General features: G+C 47.9%; 1 protein-coding gene across 10 annotated transcripts in view; it reads left to right on the forward strand.

The window, feature by feature from the left end:
- The window catches only part of DOCK1 (dedicator of cytokinesis 1), a gene marked incomplete at both ends in the record, with an annotated part of 504,224 nt that overhangs the window by 146,482 nt on the left and 334,868 nt on the right, over positions 1 to 22,874 (forward strand). For all 10 annotated transcript variants that reach the window (XM_080694979.1, XM_080694982.1, XM_080694983.1 and 7 more), the window contains one exon: positions 21,843 to 21,913. In XM_080694979.1, coding sequence (XP_080551105.1) covers positions 21,843 to 21,913 — 71 coding nt within the window. The remainder of the gene's footprint in view (positions 1 to 21,842; positions 21,914 to 22,874) is intronic.

Genomic DNA, 22,874 nt, shown 5'->3' on the forward strand with positions numbered 1-22,874 from the left:
CACAGTTGCTTTCAAGGGCAGATCTAAAGACCTCCCCCTGTACCCTACCTCCTAAAGTTCCAGAACTGCCCAGTAGTGCCACCCTGGGGAATAAGCCTTTACCACAGGAACTTTGAGGGGGCACTTACGATCTAAACTGTAACATTCTTTGGCTGAGAAAATAGGTATCTTTCATTGTTTCTCTTTTCAATGATTAATTTCATATTTAATTCAATTTTACCTTATAATGGAAACAGGCACAAAGGCTCTGTTCGTATTCCATCATTCCTCTTGGGATAGTTCCTAGGTAGTTCTGCTGAATATTCCCATCACTACGTTCTTCTGGAGATGGGCTTAGCACACCTATCCCCCTGGCCATTGCCTTGTTGATTTCCAAGGTCTGCCAGTTGCCTCCTTCTCCTTTCTGCTCCTGTCTTTGCCCAGCTCCATCCTGTGGACACGAGGACGAGCCACTGGCCCAGCAGTAGGGAGTTAGCTCCATGCTGTATGACTCTGACGTGATGAAATTTTACCTATGGTATGTGCAGTGTGTGAGTGTCTAGCAGCCACCTCCTGGTTATAGTTGGGGGCATCCTGGGGCAGCAGGTGGCCCCGGCTGAGCTGGGGTGGGGTACTGTGTGCTCTTTAGACTTCATATTAACATGTGACCTCTCAGAGAATATGGAACCAGCAAAAATTGTAGGAGGCCTATTTTTCAATGAAATTTTTATTATTTTTATTGCTCCTGAAAGACAAGTAGAATATAAAGTGCTAGGAAACAGCACATGGAATGTATGATTGGCTCTTTGATTATGATTATTTATGAGTACAGATTATCCATGTGTTTTTAATGAGTCCTTGGTAACCATGTGGCCATTGTTCTCTTTTTTTCTTTCCCTACATCATGGTGTGTGTGTGTGTGTGTGTGTGTGTGTGTGTGTGTGTGTGTGTCTGGAGGGGCATCTTGTTGTGTGAATAGGTGACACCTTATCTCCATGGAGAGTGGCCAAGTTCAGTCCAGTCAGTGTCCAGTGACTAGCAGGTGACGGGAGAACTTCCTGGCAGCAAGCAACACTGAGAATCACAGCCAAAATGATGAGCAAAGACATTTTATTGAAAACACAAAGGACCAGGAAGCAGGGCTCATGGTGTAGGCCTGAGGGGGAGCCCTGGGCCTCCAGGTCTATGGCAGAGTCTCTCCTGCCGGTGTGACTAGGGGCCCCTGAAAGTCGTGCAAGGTGCATCTCTGTGGTGTCCCAACCTGTCTTCTGCCTAAGCTGCTCCAGGGCCCTTCCCATCCCTCCTGCTTTTTCTCTCCCAGTCCAGGTCAGCCTGCCTATGGAGCATTCTCCAGCTACACCAGGGCCTCCCCTCCAGGCCTGGCTTACACCACAGTTTTGCCCACTGCTCACTAATAGGCTTCCATTTTACCCTGGGCCCTGTCCTTCCTTCTTCCTCGTGGTATTCCCACATAGGCATCTCCCCACATGTTCCTCTCTAGACCCAGAAATTGTGCCCTACCTCTAGTGCTTTTCTCCCAATCTCCCGCCCCAAGGTTCACCACTGCATTCTGAATATCTCCATGGACAGAGGTGGGCTGGGGCCAGGAGCCCGCTGGAGCTTGTGGGGTAGTGGGTTGATACCTCCATGGGAACAGCCATGAGAATGATCCTGCAAGAGAAGGTTGGGGTAACTTACACGTCTACACAGTCAGCTTCCTTGATGTTTATTAACTTCTTACTGAGAAAGCCACAGTAAGTGATTCCCTAGCTCTGCTGGTGACACAGAGCTCTTCTCAGATGTCGCTTAAGGTTTAATATTTGAATATTTATGTGCTTTAAGCATGTCATCAAAGATAATGCGTGCTGGGCTTTTTGACTTTAGAGTATATTAAGTGCTCATTTGGTGCCAGCTGTGGACTTGTACTGGCCAGGGGCCATCAATAATAGACGGTGAAGGACGCCCCATTCCATCTGCAGGTGAGGAAATGATATGTTTGACCCTCAGGACAGATAACAGAGTTGCTGGTGTATCAGTGCATCATTGAGTGTTCAGGTGAGAGGCACAGGCAAGGCAAGGTCCCTGAGAAAGTGGCAGATGGACAGAATTCCAGAAAAAAGTTGGGGCTTATAGGGCTGGCCCTGCGCATGTTGAGACTAAGAAACATTCCCAATAGAAACAGGAGGAAAGGGTTGGGAGGAGACAGAGAGTTCGGGGCTGGCAATGAGTGTGTTGTTCTTTTGGAAATACAGGAACCAAATGGCTGGAGCAGGGGGCTGAGTTGAGAGTAGGGAGGTGGCGGGGCAGCCCTGGCTGGGAAGAGGAATGTGGACGTGTTCTGATGGGCAGATGACAGTATTTCAGAACTCCAGCTGACATACCGAGAATTGACAAATAGCTCAGTTTTTAATTACATTTTTAAGAAAAGGTTAACATCTCCCAGGGTAGACATGAGGGAGGGGGGGTGAGGGGGGTTTTCGGTATGAAAAGTACATGAGTTCTTGAAAATTTTATCTTACGGAATTCTTTATTAGTTCTTTTATTTTTGTCATGGGATAACTTTTTTCATTTATATTTTTAAATAATATATGTTTTTAATTGAAAAAGAACTTTCCTGGAACCTTGTCTGCCCCCTTTCATAGCCCTGTGGCCCTCATTGGGAGCCCCTCTTGGTGTGCATGGCCGAGATGTCCATCCCGGGTCCCCCTGGGGCTGCTGGTGGTCCATCCTTGGAAGCCGCTTAAGGATTCAGGGCCTGGCACCTGCTCTTCATGTAGGTTGCTCCCACCTACTGCATAGCAGACACAGCAAACATGAATGTTCTTATAGTAAACGCTGATCATTTTCCAGTTGTCTTGGGCCTCTTGGATAGAAGAGGTGCCGTGTGCAGAGTCAGCTCAGTGACACAGCGGTTCCCTGGCCCTCAGGCTCTGTTTTCCTGGCTGTTCTTCGTGCCTGGGACCTGTAGCTCTGCTAGCTTCTTCGTTGCTGTAATCTACAAGACCTGACCATACAGCTTAGAGGAAGGAGGATGTTTTTGTTCACAGTTTCCTTGGAAATTCTGGGTTCAGTCCATGTGAGGCCGGTGTCTGGATCTCAAGGTGTGGTAGTGGGAACAGAGAGGAAGGGAGCAAGGCTTCACCTTCACGCTGGGGAGCCCAGAACCATATATAATTGCCAAGGCCAAATCCCCTGGACCCACCATCTCCAGCTACCCCCTTCCAGCCCTGGCCACCACTCAGATCCCTTACATGTCCACACTGGGCTTAGCCATGAGCTCTTGGGAGACACTCTCTAGCTAACCATGACCATGGACTTTTCTCTCTCTGTGCCTTCTGAGTGCTTCCTCTTGCTTCATCTCCTCTTAGCAGGCTGGAGAGAGCACTGGTGAGAGGACACTGGGAGAATCCCTTCCTCTCTAGCACATCGTCCAGGAAGCTTGTGGAAGCTGTTCTAGTTGGAGTACCAGGCTGTAGATCTATTGTCACTGCTTGTAGACACTTGCATAGGTGCGGCAGTGGTCCAGAGTTGGGGTGATGGGACTCCACTGCACCAGCCCTCTGGATTTCTGTTCCCATGGTGAATCCTTCTTCTTATCCTTTAATTCTATCTTTGTCCTTTTATCCAAGTTCAGCACGTCCTGGGCAGCATACTGCTGTTGGGAGACTCCCCAATCTGACAAGCTTTTTTTTTTTTTTTTATTGAGAGCACTTAATCTGTACCTTTTAAAAGTAATCCTTTATCAAAAAGCTGAATTTGAGATGTACATTGAAGTTGGAATTGAAGGTATTATTTGTAGACATTGAAATACACACATCTGACATGTACAGCTTAATCAGTTTTGACAAACGCCTGCACTCTGAAGCCCACTCTCCCATCACATTAACATTGACATCACTGGCTCTGTACTTGTGATGAGTATATTGGAAATGGGGAGCGTGATTTTCCCATCCTTTTCTGAATCTGTGTCTGTTGGTTCCGTCAATCCTTGCATCTCTGGTCCCATCCAACTGAAACTTTGTACTTCACCAAATTTGCTTATTTTCATCTGTAAAACAAAGGAAAGGGTTCAACCTCTGTTCTGAGATCCTCCTTGTGTTCCTGTGCTGAGCAGCAACATAGTCACTTCTAAAATACACCATGGACATCAAAGGAAACTCTGCAGAGTCTCCAAAGGACAGACTGCCATCACTGCTGGTCTCAAGAGATAATTTTTTTAAGTGTGCACTGAGACATTATTTTTTTTTTAAAGCAACTGTGGAGTGTATAATGCAGAAGTCAATCTTTGGAAGTGTAATACCTTTGTACTTTAAATTAATCAGAGCCACCAGAATTAGCTTGCCAGTTACATGATATTTAGAAATCCTTCCCTTTTGCTCATTTCTCCCCCGACACTGTGTTAAGTTCAGTGGAGCAGAGTCTCATTCACACCCCACGTATTCATAATTTGGGATAATTAGTGTAGTGGCTGGGCTGCCATTCACCTTTTCCAGCCAGGAACAGGAGGCTTCACCAGACAGATGCATATTGAAAGCAGGATTAAGTCAGTGATGGCATGCTTACAGTTCCTAAGAGGATAAAGTCACAGTGATACGTCCCTCTCAACCCTTCTTCCACCAGCTGTCTGCCAAGGAGTTTAGGTGCCAGGGGCACCAAGTCCCCCTCCAGTGCAGGAGTTCTGAGATCTTGCCAATATCGTGCTAAGCTGGAAACCCGAAAGCAATGGCATTTCTTTTTTTGGAAATTTATCATTCTTCTTGCTTCTTGCTAATGCCCTCCTCTCATTCATAGACCCAGGGTTTGACTGATATTTGCTTTTGCAGTATAATTACTATTTAATATCCAACTGTTCCTAGGTTTTCCTCACTGCAGCTATATCATCTTAGCTCTGGAAAATGTCACATCCCCCAGAGCCTGTGGAATGGTGTGGTGATGGCCTCGCGGGCCTCGTCTGGCCTCTGCAGTCCATGACAGCCCTCCCCAAGAAACATGCTTTGTTAAATAAGGGGGCCCTGAGCGTGTGCTTCAGATTCTGTGCCACACTGTGCACCGGGCCGGTCTATATCAGCCTGTCTTGAGCACTGGGCTGTTCTAAATCGGTTTGGCTTATTCCGTGTTTGAATTCAGACTTTCCTGTTTAATAATTGAATATTTTAAATGACACCTTAGGCCTGGTTTATCCCCGGGTGAGGGGAGGTAGCGCCTGCAGTCCGCTCTGCACACTCCCAGTGTCTGTTCATTAGCCCGCTGTTGTTCCCAGAGGCCCCTGCATGTGAGCCCTGGTGTGACCTTGCTCTCCACCCTTTGGCACCCACCAGGTGGTTAAGTGAGGGTTCGCTCTCTCTGTGGATTGAATATGTCATGTATATTTGAAATATTTCTGAACCCATCATGCTGTAATCTGGCAAAATATATACTATTTTCAGAAGATTTCAAACCTACCCATTAAAAACCCATATTTCAGCCGGGTGTGGTGGCTCACACTTATAATCCCAGCATTTGGGAGGCTGAGATCAGAGGATCGCGGTTCACGCACAGCCTCAGCTACTTAGTGGGCCCTTTGCAGCTCAGTGAGACTGTTTCAAAATAAAGAATAAAAAATAGGGCAGGGGGTGTAGCTTGGAGGTCAAATGCCCCTAGGTTCCATACCCAGACCCGAAAAAAAAAAAAAAAAACAACAACACATATCTTTTTATTAGGAGACAGAATCATTTTATTGGATAAGCAACTCTCACTAGACATACATTTGCTCCCTTAAGAAGTGGCTTCTGGGAGTTTTGCTGTCCAACCCAGCAACAGTGCTTGGTGGGTTTCTGGACCCATGTACTGGCTGTTCCCCTCCCCTCTTCCCCTCCCCTCCCCTCTCCTCCCCTCTTCTCTCCTCTCCTCTCCTCTCCTCTCCTCTCCTCTCCTCTCCTCTCCTCTCCTCTCCTCCCCTCTCCTCCCCTCCCCTCCCCTCCCCTCTTGCCTGTTTTGAGATGCACTCACCTTGCACACTGATTAGTACTTTTGCGGAGTCCTGGGATTGGAGACAGTGGTGTGTCCCCTGGGTGCCCTCCCTATGTGACATCCTGCCCAAGGGCCAGCATGCCGCATGTCTCTCCTGTCTTCACTCTTCTCTGTCCGCTTTCATCTCTCTGGAGAGCCTCGGGATTGTCGCCCAGAAAAGGCTGTGCTGGTCTCTTCCCCAGTGGCAGCAGCTTCTGTAGCCGTGTGCTTCCTGACCTTAATGACTCCTCTGGCCTGGGCTCAGAACTTCAAGCAGTCTGGATAAAACAAACATGGTATTTTAGGCATTCCGTTAGAAATCACCATTATTGAGGGAGAGTTACATTTTAAAACTGCTGCCATTGTATGTGTGGGGCTTGGAGCGTTTTTGAAGATGTGTGTCCCATTATCCTCTCTTCCAAGTCCCCAGAGCATCCAGTGATGCTTATTCTCAAGTTGCCTGCTCACAGGTAAGCAGGTGACCTCAAGCAGGGTGGGTGGAGCTTCCTCAGTGACCCGCCCCTAAGTTGCTGTTAGTGTTCCTCCTCCTCCCCTCCCCCTCCTCTTTCTCCTCCTCCCCTCTTCCCCTCCACAGCCTCCTCCTCCTTTTCCTTCTTTACTTGAAGGGGTGCCATTCTGCAGGCCAGTGAAGGCTCTTTGTCACTATGTGGAGGTTTTCCTAGCAGGAGCCAGTTCCCCACCCAGGAAGTAGGCGCCCTCCTTTTCTTGCGGTCATCCTCCCTGCCTCCTGTAAGTGGAAATATCAAGGAACACCAAGACAAAGGGATACTTTGTCTTTCTAGGTACAGGGGATCGGTGTCTGTCCAGGTCTGGGTTCCATGGTCCCGGCGTCCATGGAAGAAGGAGGTGTGACTGTGAATGGCAGGTGGAGAAGGAGCCAGGACCTACCCTGGCCCTCGGTCCCCAGCCACGCATGTCTTTAGGGACCCAGAGCCCCTTGCAGTCCCACCTTTCCTCACCCTTTCTGTGCATCCTTGTCTCTGCATATGGCTCGAGGTGATCGCCTCGCTGGGTTTTTGTGCTTCTGCCTGCCCCAGAGGAGTATCCATAAGCCAGATATCAGTCTTCCTGGGATGCCTGGCCCCTCGCCTCTCCCAGTAGACCTGGCTGTCAGCTAGATGCTAGACAGCCTTCCCCACCTGGCCTAGGAGCCGTGCTTCTCCACAATTGTCCTGGCTTCCCGTCCTCGGTGCCATCCAGCTCCTTGAGTCCTACGCAGAGGGTGCACCACTGACTGCGGTTTGCACATTCTTCTTTTTTAGCTCATCAGATTTCCTGGCCTCTCAGCACTTTGCCTGTCATGGCCTGGACGCACATGCCCTGTACAAATGAGTAAAAGAACTGGGGGTCAGAACATCATTCTGAAAAAACACCTGCCGCGCATCCAGGAGATGCTGTGGGTTCCTGGTCCCTCCCACCGGCTCCTGTCCAGCTTCTTCCTGGGCGCTGGGGGGACGCCCCCATGCCGTGGTCTTGCTTCTCTCTCTTCCTTTGTTTCTGTGCTCCTTACCTGACTGCTTCAAACTGAGAATTCCCTGAGGCTATTAAAATATGAGTTATTCATATAAGAAGCTCACTAGCTGAACTCCAGAGTGAAGAAGTATGCTTCCTGTTGATAGATAATAAAACGTAGTGGAATAATTTGGATTCTTTACAGTGGATGTGTTTATAAATGATTTCCCTATTTACTCATATAAAAGGCTAAGTGGAAGGTGATTAGTGAGTTCTGCTTTTCCTTAAGGTGGTTTCTTAATCTTCTAAACAAACTCCTGTGCTACAGAGGGTGGGGGGAGAAGAAAAACCCATTAAAAGTTACTTAAAACCTCAGAAGCTCTTTCCAGCTTAGAGCTGAGGATGCTTTCTGTCCCCTCACTGTATCTTGGCACAGGGGAGAAAACAAATTGCACGCAGCAGCTGTGCTTGGCTTTGGTACCCGGGGTCATCGCCACCAGATGTTGTTCCGACCACAGTCCTTTGCTGCCCACACTGGCTATAAACAGCATGATGGGTTTTTAACATTTAACATATTTATAATTTTTCAGCTTTTTACCATATTAGCCCTAAAAAAATTAGTATTCTTACTGAGTCTAAATCCTTCTAAATCCCATTAGTTAATATTATTCTGTAATTTGATGACTAAAGAACGTTTTATTTATTTATTTTTTTTGCCTCCTTTTTCCTTAAATCCTTTACCCAATAATCTCCCATCTGTAATTGTGGGCAGCTCATGACTTACAATTAATTAATTCTTTGTTGGCCTGTGTGATTGTTATATGTTTCAATGAGCAGGCTGATGTATAAAGCCATTTTTAGTTAGATATGTGTATGCTCTACACTGGGCTCAGCTGCAAGGGGCCTCCAGGTCCCGCATTTCAGTTATCTGTTACCGTATATTTTCTGAATGAAGACATTGGTTTAAAGACCTTCTGTCACCAGCAAGCCAAGGAGTCAAATCTGGTCACATCCTAGATGGGCTTGTCCTTCAGGTGTCAGGACACTTTTCTTTGGTAGCCTAAATAGGAAAATACCAATACCAAGCTGCCTCCTCTGGATGGGTGTCCTGTCCCCAGGGCAGAATTGCCTTCCTGGGTCGGGGGAGGGGTGCCGTTGTTGGTTCCTATGTCAGGTATAGACAAGAACAAACACAAGCTCCTGTTTCGGCAAAGAGCTGGTCAGCCATGTCCCTCCAGTGAACTTCCAGGAGGAATCCCATGTTCAGAGGGTAGAGCTTAAGCCTTACCATGTGTTCTTTGCAAAGCACACCTTCCCTGCATGCTGCTCCCTGGCCGCCCCTCCCCTGGTCCCACATGGGTTTCCGAGAATGAGGAGACGCAGGAGGGGTTTTGCCTGAGGGCTGGAGTCGCCTAGCGAAAGATGACTGATGGCAGGTACCTCTCTCCCTGAACACCCAGGTGCCTCCCTCCCTGAACACCCAGGCTTTTTGGTGCGGGACCGAGGGTGGGGGAAGAGGATGCTGCAGGTCTGGAGGTCACTTTCCCCAACTCAGGATGAAGGCCAAGTGCACTGTCCTTTTTCCTCCACTCCTCTTTCTTGACTTGTATTCCAGTCTCTGTGTTTTAGCCTTTGTCTACCCTAAATTTGGATTCATACTCCTTCCTCCTACCCTCTGGCCTCTGCTGCAGAGGAAAATCTGTGGGCTTGCAATAGGAGAGGCAGAGATTGGGAAGGGGTTAAAACCTCTTAGCCTTTGCCTTCTGCCTTCTGTATTGCCCTGCAAACAGTAGGCTTCTATCAGCCAGTAAATCTTAAAAAATCAAATCCCCATTCATCACACCTGTGGTCTCTGTTCTTTCTTGAGCCCCTCTGTATGTGTCTCTCTGTATGAGTCAGCTCACATCGAGTTCTATCAGGGTACAGGGTGGGTGTAAGCAGGTGAAGCCGACTTTATGCTCCGCTCAGGAAAATGAGGCCATAGAGAAGTGTGGGATCCCTCAAAACATCAGCAATCAACTCCAATCAGTGTCACTGTTGTTTGATTTCAGAAAAGACCTCCTTTCCTTAAAGTAGGAGGGACCATATACCTTAGGACAGATGTGAATTTTATAGCTTTGGCCTGTTATGAAAGTTTTCCCCCTCATTTCATCATGCCAGGTGGGTGGGCTGCTCTGGTTCATCTGAAATCACACAGGGACCCTTGGCATGCAGGACCGCAGAGCTCTTTCAGCCAGTGGCCTATCCACGTCCCAAACCTCACCTCTGAGTGCTATAACTCCTAATGTTTGAAAAAGCCTTTTGATGATTTATGCACGAGTTCACTTGACACCTATTTCCTGTCATCAGCCAAGGGCTGGAAGCTGCAGAAAGCTCTGGGGAAGAAGGACTATATTATAATCTCAGCAGTTGGGGAGATGGTGACCCCAGGAGACGGTGCAAGAGGGACCCAGAGACCTGGTCAAAGGACACAAGCTGCACGTCTTGCAGGTCCTACAAGCAAATCTGGAAAAGGCCCCCTGTCCAGGAAGAGAACCAACTTAGTCTCAATGACGTACACACCCACTCACGTGGACTTTCCTCAAACGAATCCTCAGAAGGCCAGCTGCCTTTTCTTGGAGTCTTCATCTCATTTTTCTCCTTACTTTACTAAAAAAAAAAAAAAAAAAAAAAATTAAATCTAAACCCTAGAACGCATTTGCCTGAGGCCTTCCATGTTGCTTTGGCATGATTTTGGAAGTTACCTGGCTGAATGAGTACACAGGAAGCAAGGTAATTGAACATATATTTGGCATTTTCCTGCTGGCATGAACACAAATGTTGGATGTCATTTTAAATAAACCTTTTAAAGGTCAGTTTAAAAATAGAATAATTGGCTTCATTGTAGAGATCATGAGAGATCATGACTATGTAGCTATCAGATAAATTTAGGAAAACAGCCACTGCTAATATTATATAAGTGGGTATTTGTGGTTTTGTGAACGGCTTCCCATGGTTCTTAACAAGTGGTGCATCTTCAGCTCTTCAGGTTGGTGTAATGATGATCAGTGGGTGTTGGTGCTGATGTCAATGGTGCATGTGAAAATTTGATGTAAAATAAGTTTCACAAGCTGGAGAGTATACAAGAATATTTCTAAGTTAATATTCATATATTATGAGCAGTATAGCTAGATAGTTTAATTAATAATTATATAATATTATAAGTAGACACTTAGCTCATATCTCTATCCATAAATATCTATATACATATATATATACATATATATACATATATATATATACATATATATATATATATATATACATATATATATATATATATATATATCAGATGTCGTTGAAACATGAAATTCTCTCACTCTGAAGTTCTCGGTACCTCCAGGGTCATCTCACTCAGCATTTCCATCCGTGTGAGTGAGTGGGAGTGGAGAGGTGTTCCTAGTGGGCTGCCGAAAGCCTCCTGTAGGCTGAGCAGCGAGGTTGGGCACGGTGGACAGAAGGCTACAGCCTGTACCTGGTGCATCATGTTTCTTAATGGACAGTTGCTGGAACAAGGACTTTTGTTCATCATCCCTGTGTACTCTACTCAAAGTATACTTGCCAGAGTTAGGAGGTTTCAGGAGATGGACTTATAATGTTAAAATGATAAGGGGACACCAACTTCTCAACGGTGCTGAGTTCTGTGGTAGTTAGAGCATCCAGTTGGATGTGTCATGGTGTAATGACATTGGATATGAATTGTCCCAGGGAAGAAATTCCATGTTGGGCTTAGACTGTGGTGCTCATGGGGCAGGGGCGGGCAGCAGGGATGCTTTTGAGCCCATCTTGGGTAGAATTTTCAAGAGAGGTTGTCCTTGGACCTTTTAGAATCACCTGTGGGGTCTCTGGCAACTCATCCTTCCAGAAACCAATCCAGGGTTCGTGTGGGGTGAGAGTGAGGGTTGTGTACAGTCTTCCTTCCCAGCACCGTCCCCTGGCTCCTCCTGATTGCAGGGTTTGGGGTCTGCAGCCAAGCCTTTGGAGAGACTCTGGTGAAAAGCAAGTATCATCTCAGAGCGAGGCATTAGCATCCTTTGGGGTCATCCGCAAAAAGCTGAACCAAAATAATTCTGTATCAATAGGTCAAAGAGATAAGTGATGCTTTGGATGCAAATACGAATCTCAGAAATAACCGGGGAATCTCACCGTAGCTTGCTTCTTGGTGGCTTTCTTTTTATATACTATTGTGCGTGTCGGGTCCCAGACCTTCCAAGATCCAGCATTGAACTATTTGATTTTCTCAGACGTTCACTTATTTCATTTTCCAAATAAATGTAATTTATTTTCTTGCCATTGCTTTTGTATTTAATTTCAAAGATTTCTCTGATTGGCTCTAAATCATTCTTTACAAATGCAGTGAAGGCTAGCTAGAGGGTTTTCTCTTCTAATGTTGGCAATTATAAGTGTAATTGTAAAATTTATTCCAAATTTTATTTACCTTAATAACCAGCGAGCTGCCATCGAGCACCTCACTGTTTTCATCGTCCCGTGTTCGGGCTCAATGTGAAATCATCAAACGCCAAGCCTTTATGAACTGCGTCCTGGCTGGGGCGCCTGTCCTTTTCGCTCGTGTCACCCAATTTATCACCTGTGCCCGTGACATTTTTTCCTTTCTTCTGTCAGCTTAGAAGCAGCCACATTCTCTTCTGGAGCCAAGCTCCATTTCATCTCCAGATGGCAAGCAGGGATGTCCTTCCCATGCATGCCTGTGGTACTGAACGTCGCCAGAAATTATGAAATGCTGTTAACCTGACCCATGGTCAGAAACGCAGTGGAAACACTGTGGTCCTTCTTTATTGGGTCTTGGCTGAACTCTTGTTTTGGTTGAAGTTAATCTTATTTTTTTCATTACATCTGAAAATAACTTCCAGTTTGTTGGAAGTAAATGTAAGAAAGTGGACATGAAAGGTCTGTCTCATCTCTTTTAGCATTACCCAGAGAAATGAACTTGCAGCCAGGTCCCTGGAGAGGTCCCTTTATATTCATTTACATGAACTTTTCCCTGAATCTCACCTTTGATTGTAGCACACTTTAGAGGCACTCAGCCTGAAAGAGACTTAGAATCCTGGCGTTACAGAATAGTCTGTGACTGCACCTCCCTTGGAGGTCAAATCTTCTATTAAGAAGAAAAAGGCAAAGCTCTGTATTTGGAAAGTTACTTGCAGAGTGGTTCGGAAGCCTTGCTGAACCAACCTTCTGTGGCAGATTCACCCACATTCTCAGTCAACCAAGACAGTTAGGTGTGGGCAGTGAACATGTTTGACAGAGGCTAGTTGTCTTAGTGACTGGCTGAGTACCTCTTGGCTTCACTGAACTCACTAATTCAGCCTGTGATTATGAAGCACCCAATCTATCCATTCCATAAGCCCTCACTGAGGATTCTGGGGGCCCCAACTGACAGGATGAGGCTCTATTTCTGCAGGGTCTGCATCACTCAGGCCACGATGGAGCAGCGCACGGCAGCCGTGAGCGGTCCAGGTCCACTAGGGAGTCAGCACCAGCGAGGTCTCTCTTGATTGCAAGGTCATGGCCTAGGTGGTGGGGGCCCATCAGGAAGGGCAGGCCGGAAGCTGGTTCTGCCATCCTCTTGCTTGAGTTCTCTTTCCCGTCACCTCTGCCTTCACATCTTTCCAGAGACTGTGGTGGGCCACCTGGGGATCCAGGACAGTGTCCTTCAGGCCAGGCAGTTGACTGTAGGGTTTGCTCTGGCAGTCCCCTCCTCAGCAACAACGGTACTGATGGACTGGTACAGGCAGGCAGAGTGTTGTCCCCCAGCCAGGGTGGCCTAAAAAGTGACTTCACAGGAGAGTGTAGACACTCTTCGGTACATGTCCCTTAGGGAACGGGGAGCGGGGAGAGGGGGAGTAAGGTGGGAAGGGGGAAGTCAGCGGAGGTGTCTGGACCAGCCAGCTGGGCTGCGTATGGTCCTGTGCGTGAGGGATTAAAGCCAGGACTCTGGTAGGGGGTCCCAGACCCTGAAAGCGTTCAATGGGAAATTTGAGGGACTTGTCTGCATTGATGGGGCCGCTGCAGCAGGGAGGCCCCCAGGCAGTGGGGGAAGTGAGTGTCTGCTCCTTTCCCTGGAAGAGCCCTCTCTTCTGCGCCCCCAGGGAGCATTGGAGGGCAGTGGCCACATGTCCCAGCAGGGGATGCTGAGTGCAGCTGGAGTGCAGGTGGGGTCAGGAGCCAAGGGACCTTCTGATTAGGAGTCCAGTGCTCCTCTGTGGTAGGTGGCTGGGCCGGGAGGAGTTCCAGCCCTGGGACTCAGGAGATGATATGTTGAACACGAGAGAAATACGGGCGGAGGGCTCAGCCGGCTGAGACGGTAAGGGCCCTATGTACCCCGGACTCTGCATTCATGGGGCCCCACTGGGTTTACTGGCTCCGTGAACGCCATGGTCTGCCCTACCCCAGCCCTTTGGCTGTCTGCACTTAGTGAGGACATGGAAGTGCCTCGCTCTTTAGCTTACTGTCTGTGCCCTGGGCCTCTTTCTCTTCCTTCACCGTCACCAACAAAGTAAATGCCGGCCACCATCTTACTTTGCTGTGTGCTGCACAAATCCCTGTGGACTGAGACTGGCTCCGATGCCAGGGCTGGTTCCCAGGAACCTGAGGACCCAGTGACCTTAGGGTCCTGTGGGCTCACTTGCTGTGGGGCTGGGAGTAGACACGCTTAGGGAGGGTTCTTTGAAGGGTGCATGTTCTCTGGCAGATCTTGAACTCTTGCATGCTGGGCGGCCTTCTTTCAAGGCCCCCTTTCTAGTGCTCCCTGCCCTCCTGGGCTGGCTCAGCACAGCACCCCTCCTCCCCTGCTCTTCCTTTGGTGTTCCTGGGTACCCGCATGGCTGCCTTCTGTTTCTCTGCTCTCTCTGCCCCGATGTCTACCTCCTAGTCATTTTCCACTTCCTTTTCTTAGGGATACCAGACAACTAAGATTCTGAGGTCCTTGTCCAGATACCAGCAGGGAATCTTCCACAGCCAGAAGAGCAGGCCACCCCAGGTCGCTGGACCTGTGTCCCGCCAAGGCCTGCCCCTGCCTTTCCAGGTGCTGGGCAGAACATGGCAGAGAAGGAGCCCATTGGCACGGGAGGGACGGTGCTCAGAGGTGGACTCCTTCTCTGTGATAATCCGTCTTCCCCAACAAGCTTTTAATTTGCAGAAGAAATACCCATCTGACTTTAGCTTTTCTTTCTTGAGTTTGGCAACCTTTTTAAAGAATTCTTGTCCGACATTTATGAGTACATTTAAAGAAATACTAATTTGAATGTTCATGGTTTACATCCTCAGATGCACATTTTTTTTTTTGTTGAGATACAGATTGTTGAAAACTACAGAAAAATGTGAGCAAGTTTAGGGGGTGGGAGTGAGTGGCCTTTCTGGGTGGGGACTGGTGTTGGGGACTAGGGATGGCTATTCTTGGTGGCTCCTCACATCCTGCCTGTCTGGGTCCTATTGCATCTTGGTGATTCTGGGAGGGTCATGATGGTGGCTTGCTCAGAGCATTCCAGAGCTCCAGGCAGTGGGAATAGAACTCTCCGTTAAATCACTATTCTCACTAATCTCGGGGATGCTTCTAGGTAGCCCAAGGCATCGCCATGCTTCCCAGGTACGTATGGGTTGCTGCTGGAGACCACTGTATGTCAGTCACTGACTGCAGCTCAGGGACCGACAGCGGCTGGGAGTCAGTGAGAACCAGGGACAGGACATGCTCATTTCACCCTACTCTATTTTTTTCCCCATTGTGCCCAAATACATAGAATATAAAATAAAAATTCACGATTGTAACCATCTTACCACAGATGGGTCAGCGGCGCAGGTCTCTGCCTCTGCCTTCGCATGGTATTCTTTGTCTGTGTGTCTCTGTCCCCAAGTCCCTCTCTTCTTTCACTGGTAAAGATGCTTGCCATTGGATGTAGGTCCCACTCCATGCCTAATTTGATTTTGTCTGCAAAGACTCTATTTTTGGATAAGTTCATACGCGCAGGTGTCTGTGTGCCATAGTTGTCTTTGTGGTTTTAAAACAGATTCAAGACCGAGTAATTTATAATGAACAGAGATTTATTGACTCACTTTTCCAAATTCAAGAGCCCCCCCCGGCAAGGCATACTTACTTAAAGTGTCATCAAAGGGCAGAAGGAGGAGGGCCAGGCCTCGCCCTCCGCTGCTGACACTGCCCCTGCCTGGGAAGCTGCTCCCCCACGGCTTCATGGCCTCTTTATTTCTTTTACTAGGGATAAAATCCAGAGGTGTTCTACCTCCAAGCTCCATCCTCAGCATTCCTCATTTTTAAAATTTTGAAACAGGGTCTAGCTAAGTTGTTGAGGGTCTTGCTAAGTTGCTGAGGCTGTCCGCACACCTGTGACCTTCTTGTTTCAGCCTCCCGAGTGCTGGGATTACAGACTTGATCCACCAAGCACAGCTGGACCAATCGCTTCTTAGGGCTGCGTCCTATTAATAATGGCCAGTGCATTTTGACCTGAACCTAGGCGGGAACAGTGACTCCCTAGTGCAAGAGAGAGGACTGGATCATGTTTTTAAGGGGGGGGGGCTCTGTTTTCTACAGAAAGAAGTGGGCATGAGCTCAGGGGTGCAGCAGGGCAGGAGTGGCGCTGCCAGGGACATTCTAGTGGGGAGCAGAGGCCTGCCCCTCTTTCTTACCTCTATCACAAGGGTCTTTCTTTGCTCTGCACCCCTGCCAGCTGTGTCTGCACACCTTGCAGGCCTTTCTCATGGGCTGCTGAGGGTGGGACCTTGGGTGGAGCTTGGGGGGATAGTGGTGGCGGGAGGGGCCATCCTCGCTCCGATGGAGTCGCCTGCAGGCTTCAGTGCCTTCCTGCTCTCTTCCTCCATCCATTTCTGTTCCCCAAAGACTCTGTTTTGTCAGTGATTCAGACCATGAATAAAACACAAGCATACCGTGGTACCTTCTCCACTCGCTGTTTTCCGAGCAGCTCCACTGCGGTTCAGGCTCTTCAGAGGCTGTGGAACTGGACCATTTTCCTGTCTGTCAACTTCTGAATTGCCAGCCTTTCTTTAGAACATCTTTGTCATTTGGAAGTCATGCTCTGCCTCCTGCAAGCTGTCTAGACAGGGAACCAATTTTCACCAAATGGGAGGCTGTGGAGTCCTGTGAGCTCTTTCTGTTACATGACTGAGCTGGTATAAAGTTTTTCAAAAAAAAGGAAGATGCATTCAGGACTTTTATTCACATTTGTTTTTGCTAGATTAGGGCGCTGCCCAACATAGCCTGACTTAATTTTTTTTTTTTTTTGGGTGGGTCTAGGGATGGAACCCAGAGACATTTGACCTCCGAGCTACATCCCCTGCCCTATTTTTTTATTCTTTATTTTGAAACAGGGTCTCAATAAGTTGTGGAGGGCCTCACTACATAGCTGAGGCTGTGCACGAACCGCAATCCTCTGGTCTCAGCCTCCCGAATGCTGGGATTATAAGCGTGCACCACCATGCCCGGCTCTGACTTAGTTTTTGAGGAATGGATTGTGGAAGGTGGAGGAGCACGGGGTTCCCAGGAAGTGGCTCCTTCCCGTTGCCTGTGCTGGCCCTTTTCTTGCCTTTCTTCTCTGGCTCTACTTTTTGTTAGCTGGGAGTTCCTCACCCCCGTGCTGATATTCTTCAAGTTTGCATCACCAACAGGCTGGGTACAGATGGGAGCTTTAGCCGCATCCACTGGGAAATCTTAGTGCATTTGTACTTTTGTTTTTACTAAGCTTTGGGTTTGGGCTTTGTACTGGGTAAACACAGATAAGTACAGGAACAGTACCCCTAACGGCTCAGTTGGCACTTAGGGTGGAGTGAACCCCAGTGCCCGTGGGAGAGACGAGGAAAGCTGCTCGAAAGACTAGAATCTGCTTGAAGGGAGCCCCAGAAAGAAGCGAGGAGGTATTTTTGGATGTAAGATACTTACGATGCAGGTAGCAGGAGCCAAAGCCGTCCTCCTCATCTTTCCTTTGGTTCTGGATTCCTGCAACACCCCTACCACATTATGCATCCTGGTGTCCTCACAGGCCCCCGAGCTCCAGTGTTCAGCGGCATCCAGCTGTGGGCTCGAGCCACCTGCCCATCCAGCAAAACCCCAGCTCTGGTGGCCTGGGGTCCCCACTGGCGAACATGAGCCTACTCTACGCTCTCTTCAGGTTACAGGTCCTTGTGAGGGTATTTGGCTCTGCCCGTAAATCCTCCAAAGATGGAAAACTGAAGTCTGAAAGGAGCATTTGTGGACCATCTATATTTTAGCTCAAAACCTCCAAATGGAATCACTTTAACATGCGGTTTTTGGGAGAAATATGTAAATTAATAATTGCTTCATACATTATTCAAGAAAAACTTATTTTGTATCACCGATAGCTCTCCTAATCTTATATAAAGATATGCTAATGGATTTAATTAAAATAATTATACTGAATAATGTAGCCTGAACTTTACCCTAAAATAGTATCTATTAATCATCATCAGTAGTAATATTTTTAGCCAGAGAAATACTTATAACATTAAACTGGTGCTAGATAAAAAGTGTATTTTTTTTTTGGTTTTGTTTTACAGTTTGGGTTAAGTTGGCATTCTTGTGAGCTGCATGACAATTACAATTGCCTAGAGTACAACATTTATTTAATATCTTTAACCCTAACTATTTTAGCAGTTAAAAAACTTTTTGCATTTTCTGCCCTTTCGCAGTCCTTTTGTATGTTTCCTCTTTTTCCCTCTACACCTTTGGTTTCTTGTCCGTGTGATTTGATTTGGACCGCACCTTCCTTCCTATGAGTTGTAATTGCTGGGCACTTTGTGTTCCTGATTGCTGGCTATCGAGATGAACCCAATTTCAGGAGAGACGCCCAGCAACCTGTCTTTTAATATACATAGAAATAGCTTTATCTCGAGGAGCGATTCCCTCTAATTTTCCTCCGTTGGCTCACGCTGGCTTGCTGGCCCGCAGTCAGTGGTCAGTAGTGGGAGCCGCTTCATTTCATGAGCCTGATTGTGCATGTACCCAGGTGCGTTCTTGGAGTGGCAGGCGGTGGGGCAGCACATTAATCCGACCGATTGCCCTGGGCCCAGAGGCATCTAGAATCAGACCTGTCCACCACCAGGAAAGCTTCAGCAAGTACAAAGGAAAACCCAGCTGGGCCTCAAGCTGCCCAGAAGTTAATTTAGCTGCTGGGTTTTAGATCAGATGTGAAGACATGACTTGCCTAAAAGCAAACATCCCTTTGCAGGTTCTCTTATGACTTAACGATCAGGAAATGGATTAAAAAAAGCTAAAAGAGGTGGATTTTTTGCAGAGTGGGCAGCGTCTGGGGCTAACCCCTCTGAAGCATGGCGACTGTATGGTGAAGGAAGGGCTACCCAAGATGGCTGTTAGAGCCAGTTGCTTGGCTGGAGGTGACTCTCTGAGGGGCAGGTGGGGGAACCCCAAGCAACATCCACGTGTCATGGGTGGAACAGTGGTTGCTGGACAGGATGAAGGGGAAGGTGGTCGTGGGTAGGTCATAGGTCCTGGCCATGTGTGCCACGAGGCCAGGTCTCAGCAGTGTCTTCAGAGGGGTCACATAAGAACAGCCTTTGGCTTACCTCAGTTCTCCCTAAATCCCGTGTACTGTAACGCACAATGTCTGCAGGTTCTTGGTCCAGCAAGTGGCCTTCTGGGCTGAGCGGCATCGGGATCACAGGCCTTGGAGGGCCCCCTCTAGCCAGGATGTGCTTGGTGTAGGAGTCCTGGGAAGACTCAGCAGGGAGCCTTTGGGGATCCTGGCTCTGCCTGGCACTCCACCTGTCCTGATTAACGCAGTGCCACGTGGCCCGAGGGGACGAGGGGAAGCTGGCCCATAAAGGCCTGTCTCATTGCCGCTGTCTGATTTGTCGTTATGAAGCAGTATCTATGAGGGTACTGCGGGCAGATGTCATCTTGTTGGGCCCCCTTCAAAATGCACGAAGCCAAGTCATACCTTACCCTCTGGACGTTCACAAGCCAAAACAGACGCTCTAAGAGCCCGAGCAATCAGGCTGTGCGGACGCTTATCATTAAATGTCAGGGTAAATATTTTCTAGTTTCCCACACGCGCTCTGAAGCAGTCGACGTGGAACACGTGGACGCGGAGTGGCATGATTTCTGTTTACTGCTCCTCAGCGGCAGCTCCCAGCAGATAATTGGAGCCCCTCAATCTGACTGGCAGTCGAGGCTAGGGTTAATACCTGGAAAGAGGGGCCAACGTGCTGGCAGTCCCGCCGTGAGATACACGGGTACAATTCGCTCACCTATCCTTTGCCATCTTGAATTGGAGCCTTGTGACCTGGGATGAAGATTGAATGTGGTGGCTGTGTGTAACGAGCCTTGGAGGCGGACAGGGCGCTCCCAATCCAGCAGTGCCACTGGGAGCAAATGACCCCAAGGTTTTGTGCCTCTGTGATCTTACCTGTCAGAGAGGATGATCGTGAACCTCCCTCCAAAGGTTGTCACAAGGCCTAATGTGTCAGACGAGTGGAGCCTCTCGACACCGTGCATCACATGTAGGCAGGAAAGGTGAGGCTTGCATCTGGCTGCTGATGTCTCGGGCCCCAGAGCTGCCAGACAGGTGTCCATATACATTCAGGTGATCGGTCATTTAAATCATTAAAAAATTAAGGTGTAATTTACACCCAGTAAAATGCAGTTTTTTATTACTGGATGGTTGTGCAGCTTTCCACAAGACATAATCCAGCCACCCTCTGGACTCGAATCTTCCTCCATCCACTGCACACGGCCCTTCCCCACCCTTGGCCACCGGGGATGCCTTTAGTCCTTTCCAGATTGTCACGCCATGGAATCGGACAATGTGTGGTCTTTTGGAGTTTGCCCAGTTTTATTCATCTGAGTGCATCCGAGACCCATCCCTGGATCCGAGACCCATTCAGTGGATTGTTTTGTTCTTTTCAGGTATTCAGTATTGCTCCATTGTATGGATTCAGCTCTCGAGGGACATTTGGATTATTTCTGGTTTTTATGAAATACAAATAAAGCCACTCTCAACGGTCACACGCAGGGCTGCTGTGAATGTTAGTTCTCAGTTCCTGGGAGTGCACCTGCTGGCTTTTGTCTTTTTTTTATTTAAAGATGCTCAACCATCTCTGCATTCAGGCCGGCAGCATGTGCAAGCGGCATGTTATTAGCGATTCAGTATTTTGTTATTAGCAGCTGTGATAGGTGTTGGTGGCATCTCCTGGTGGTGGTTTTCACTCTTATTTGCTGGATGAATACTGGTGTCGAGTATCTTGAGGCGCTTACCTGCCATCTTTTGTCTTTTTTGGAGAACTATTCTCTTAAATATTTTGCCTCTTTTTGGTTGTTGTTGTTTGTAGTAAGGGAGGGTTGTTTTCTCACTGTTGAGCGTTGAGGTTTCTTTGTACATCCCAGATATACATCGTTATCAGGTCCTGACTTGCCGTGTTCTCAGCCTGTGGGTGGCTCCAGTGTTTTTGTTCCTGTCCCTTTCAAAGAGCCTTGAACCTCTTCATTTTGGGTGTTTTCTTTTCAAGATTGTGCAGTTAGTATCATACCTAAGAAATCTTCTCTTTGCCCCAAATCATAAGTTTTCTTCCAAAAGCCTCATCGCTTTGAGCTTTTCACTTAAGGTTTAAGGTGCATTTAAAATTAACTGTGTGCCTGTGGGAGACAGGGTTTGGGTTTTCTACAGAACACAAAATATGGATATAGGGTCAGTAGTACCAAAAACCAAAATGACGCCCAACTAAAAGACACACATGTAGGACATTATTTCTGGACCCTTTATTTTATTTATTGGGTGTGGAAGAGCTATAGAGCGTTCAAGGCCAGGAGATTCTTCTAGGGACCAGTCTTCCTTCTGTGAGGTGAGGCTTGGCTAGGGTCGAGGGAGGGAAACCCCTGAGCGCACAGAGCACGGTGCGGACTCTGTTCTGCAGCTGATAACTCTGGTTTCCCATGGGTTTCACTTCTACTATGATGTGTCAACATAACCATATTTGTGGATCAGGGATGGGTTTCTTTGCCATCATGCTCAGTCATCAGCCTCTTATCTGAAAGTGACCCTTCTCTCTTGCTATTTCTGATGTAACCCCAGGGGTATTCTAACCTACAAACTTCACTCCCAGCCTTTTTTAAATTTTTGTTTTGAAGCAAGGTCATGCCAGGTTCCTGAAACTCTTGCCATGTTGCGGAGGCTGGTGGCTGAGACTGGCCTCAAACCTATGATCCTTCTCTCAGCCTCCCAAGCACTGGGTTTACAGGTGTGCGCCTTCATTCCTGGTTTATGTGGTTCTTTATAGGAATTGTAATTTCTCTAAGCACTTGCCCACTGGCCTCCCGCTCAGCCTTCTCTGTTCTTGGTTTGCAGGGGGCAGCGCTGAAGTACTTGCCGACCATCGTCAATGATGTCAAGCTGGTGTTTGATCCCAAGGAGCTCAGGTAATGAAGGGCCTAGGCGAACGCTGGCGGTGCATACCTCCATCCGTGCGCATGGCTTGTGGGATCCCCAGGCTCACGTGGCCTGTGCTGCCGGTGGCATCTATGATGTTTTGCTGATTTTGACTTTATACGGGAAAGTCACCATCCATCAACAGTCACAGTGATTCCTTTAGAAGGTGATTTATAGCCCAGCGGGAATATAGCACAAATAGGCCATTTTGCACATGTTAGGGTTTGGAGTCCCGTATGTGGTTGTTGGTGTTGTCTTAGTTTTGAACACACCTAAAACACTTAGCCTAGGAGCTGTACTGCTGCAGTGTGTATGACTTCCTCTCCTAAGTACATGTACAACTTCCTCCTGAGATCCTTAACGAGGGTTGTGAGCCTCAGCACAAGAATCAGAAATAGAAATTGTGTGTGTGTGTGTGTGTGTGTGTGTGTGTGTGTGTGTGTGTGTATGTGTGTATGTTACTAGGAAAAGAATTCAGGAGCATTTTACCTGTAAGCTACACCCCATCCATTTTTATTATTTTTTGAAAAAGAGCCTTTGGCTGCTCAGTCTTGCTACATTGCTGAAACTATCCTCAAACCTGTGGTCCTCCTGTCTTAGCTTCTTGGGTACTGGATTACAGGTGTGGGGCTGGCTAAAACATAATTAAAAATTAATTAAAAAAAAGAACACCAACAAAAACCAACCCTGAAAACCAACACTGTGAGGAAGATGGCACTGGGCTTCCAGACGGAGCAGTGAGCCTGGGGACCAGGCCCTTCCTTTGACTCTGAACGTGTCCCCCCCCCGTGCTCTGAGAAGTGCCACCAGGAGCAGGTGGGACGTGCAGAATTTCTGATTGCAGATCAGTCTAATGACACGGTCTTGATCTGCTTTTTGTTCTGGTTTTGATGAGACACAATGAACCACCTGCACAGGATGGCACCATTTGTACCAGCCCCAGAAGGTCAC

This window comes from Muscardinus avellanarius (assembly GCF_963383645.1).
Source record: "Muscardinus avellanarius genome assembly, chromosome: 4".
Classification (NCBI taxonomy): domain Eukaryota; kingdom Metazoa; phylum Chordata; class Mammalia; order Rodentia; family Gliridae; genus Muscardinus; species Muscardinus avellanarius.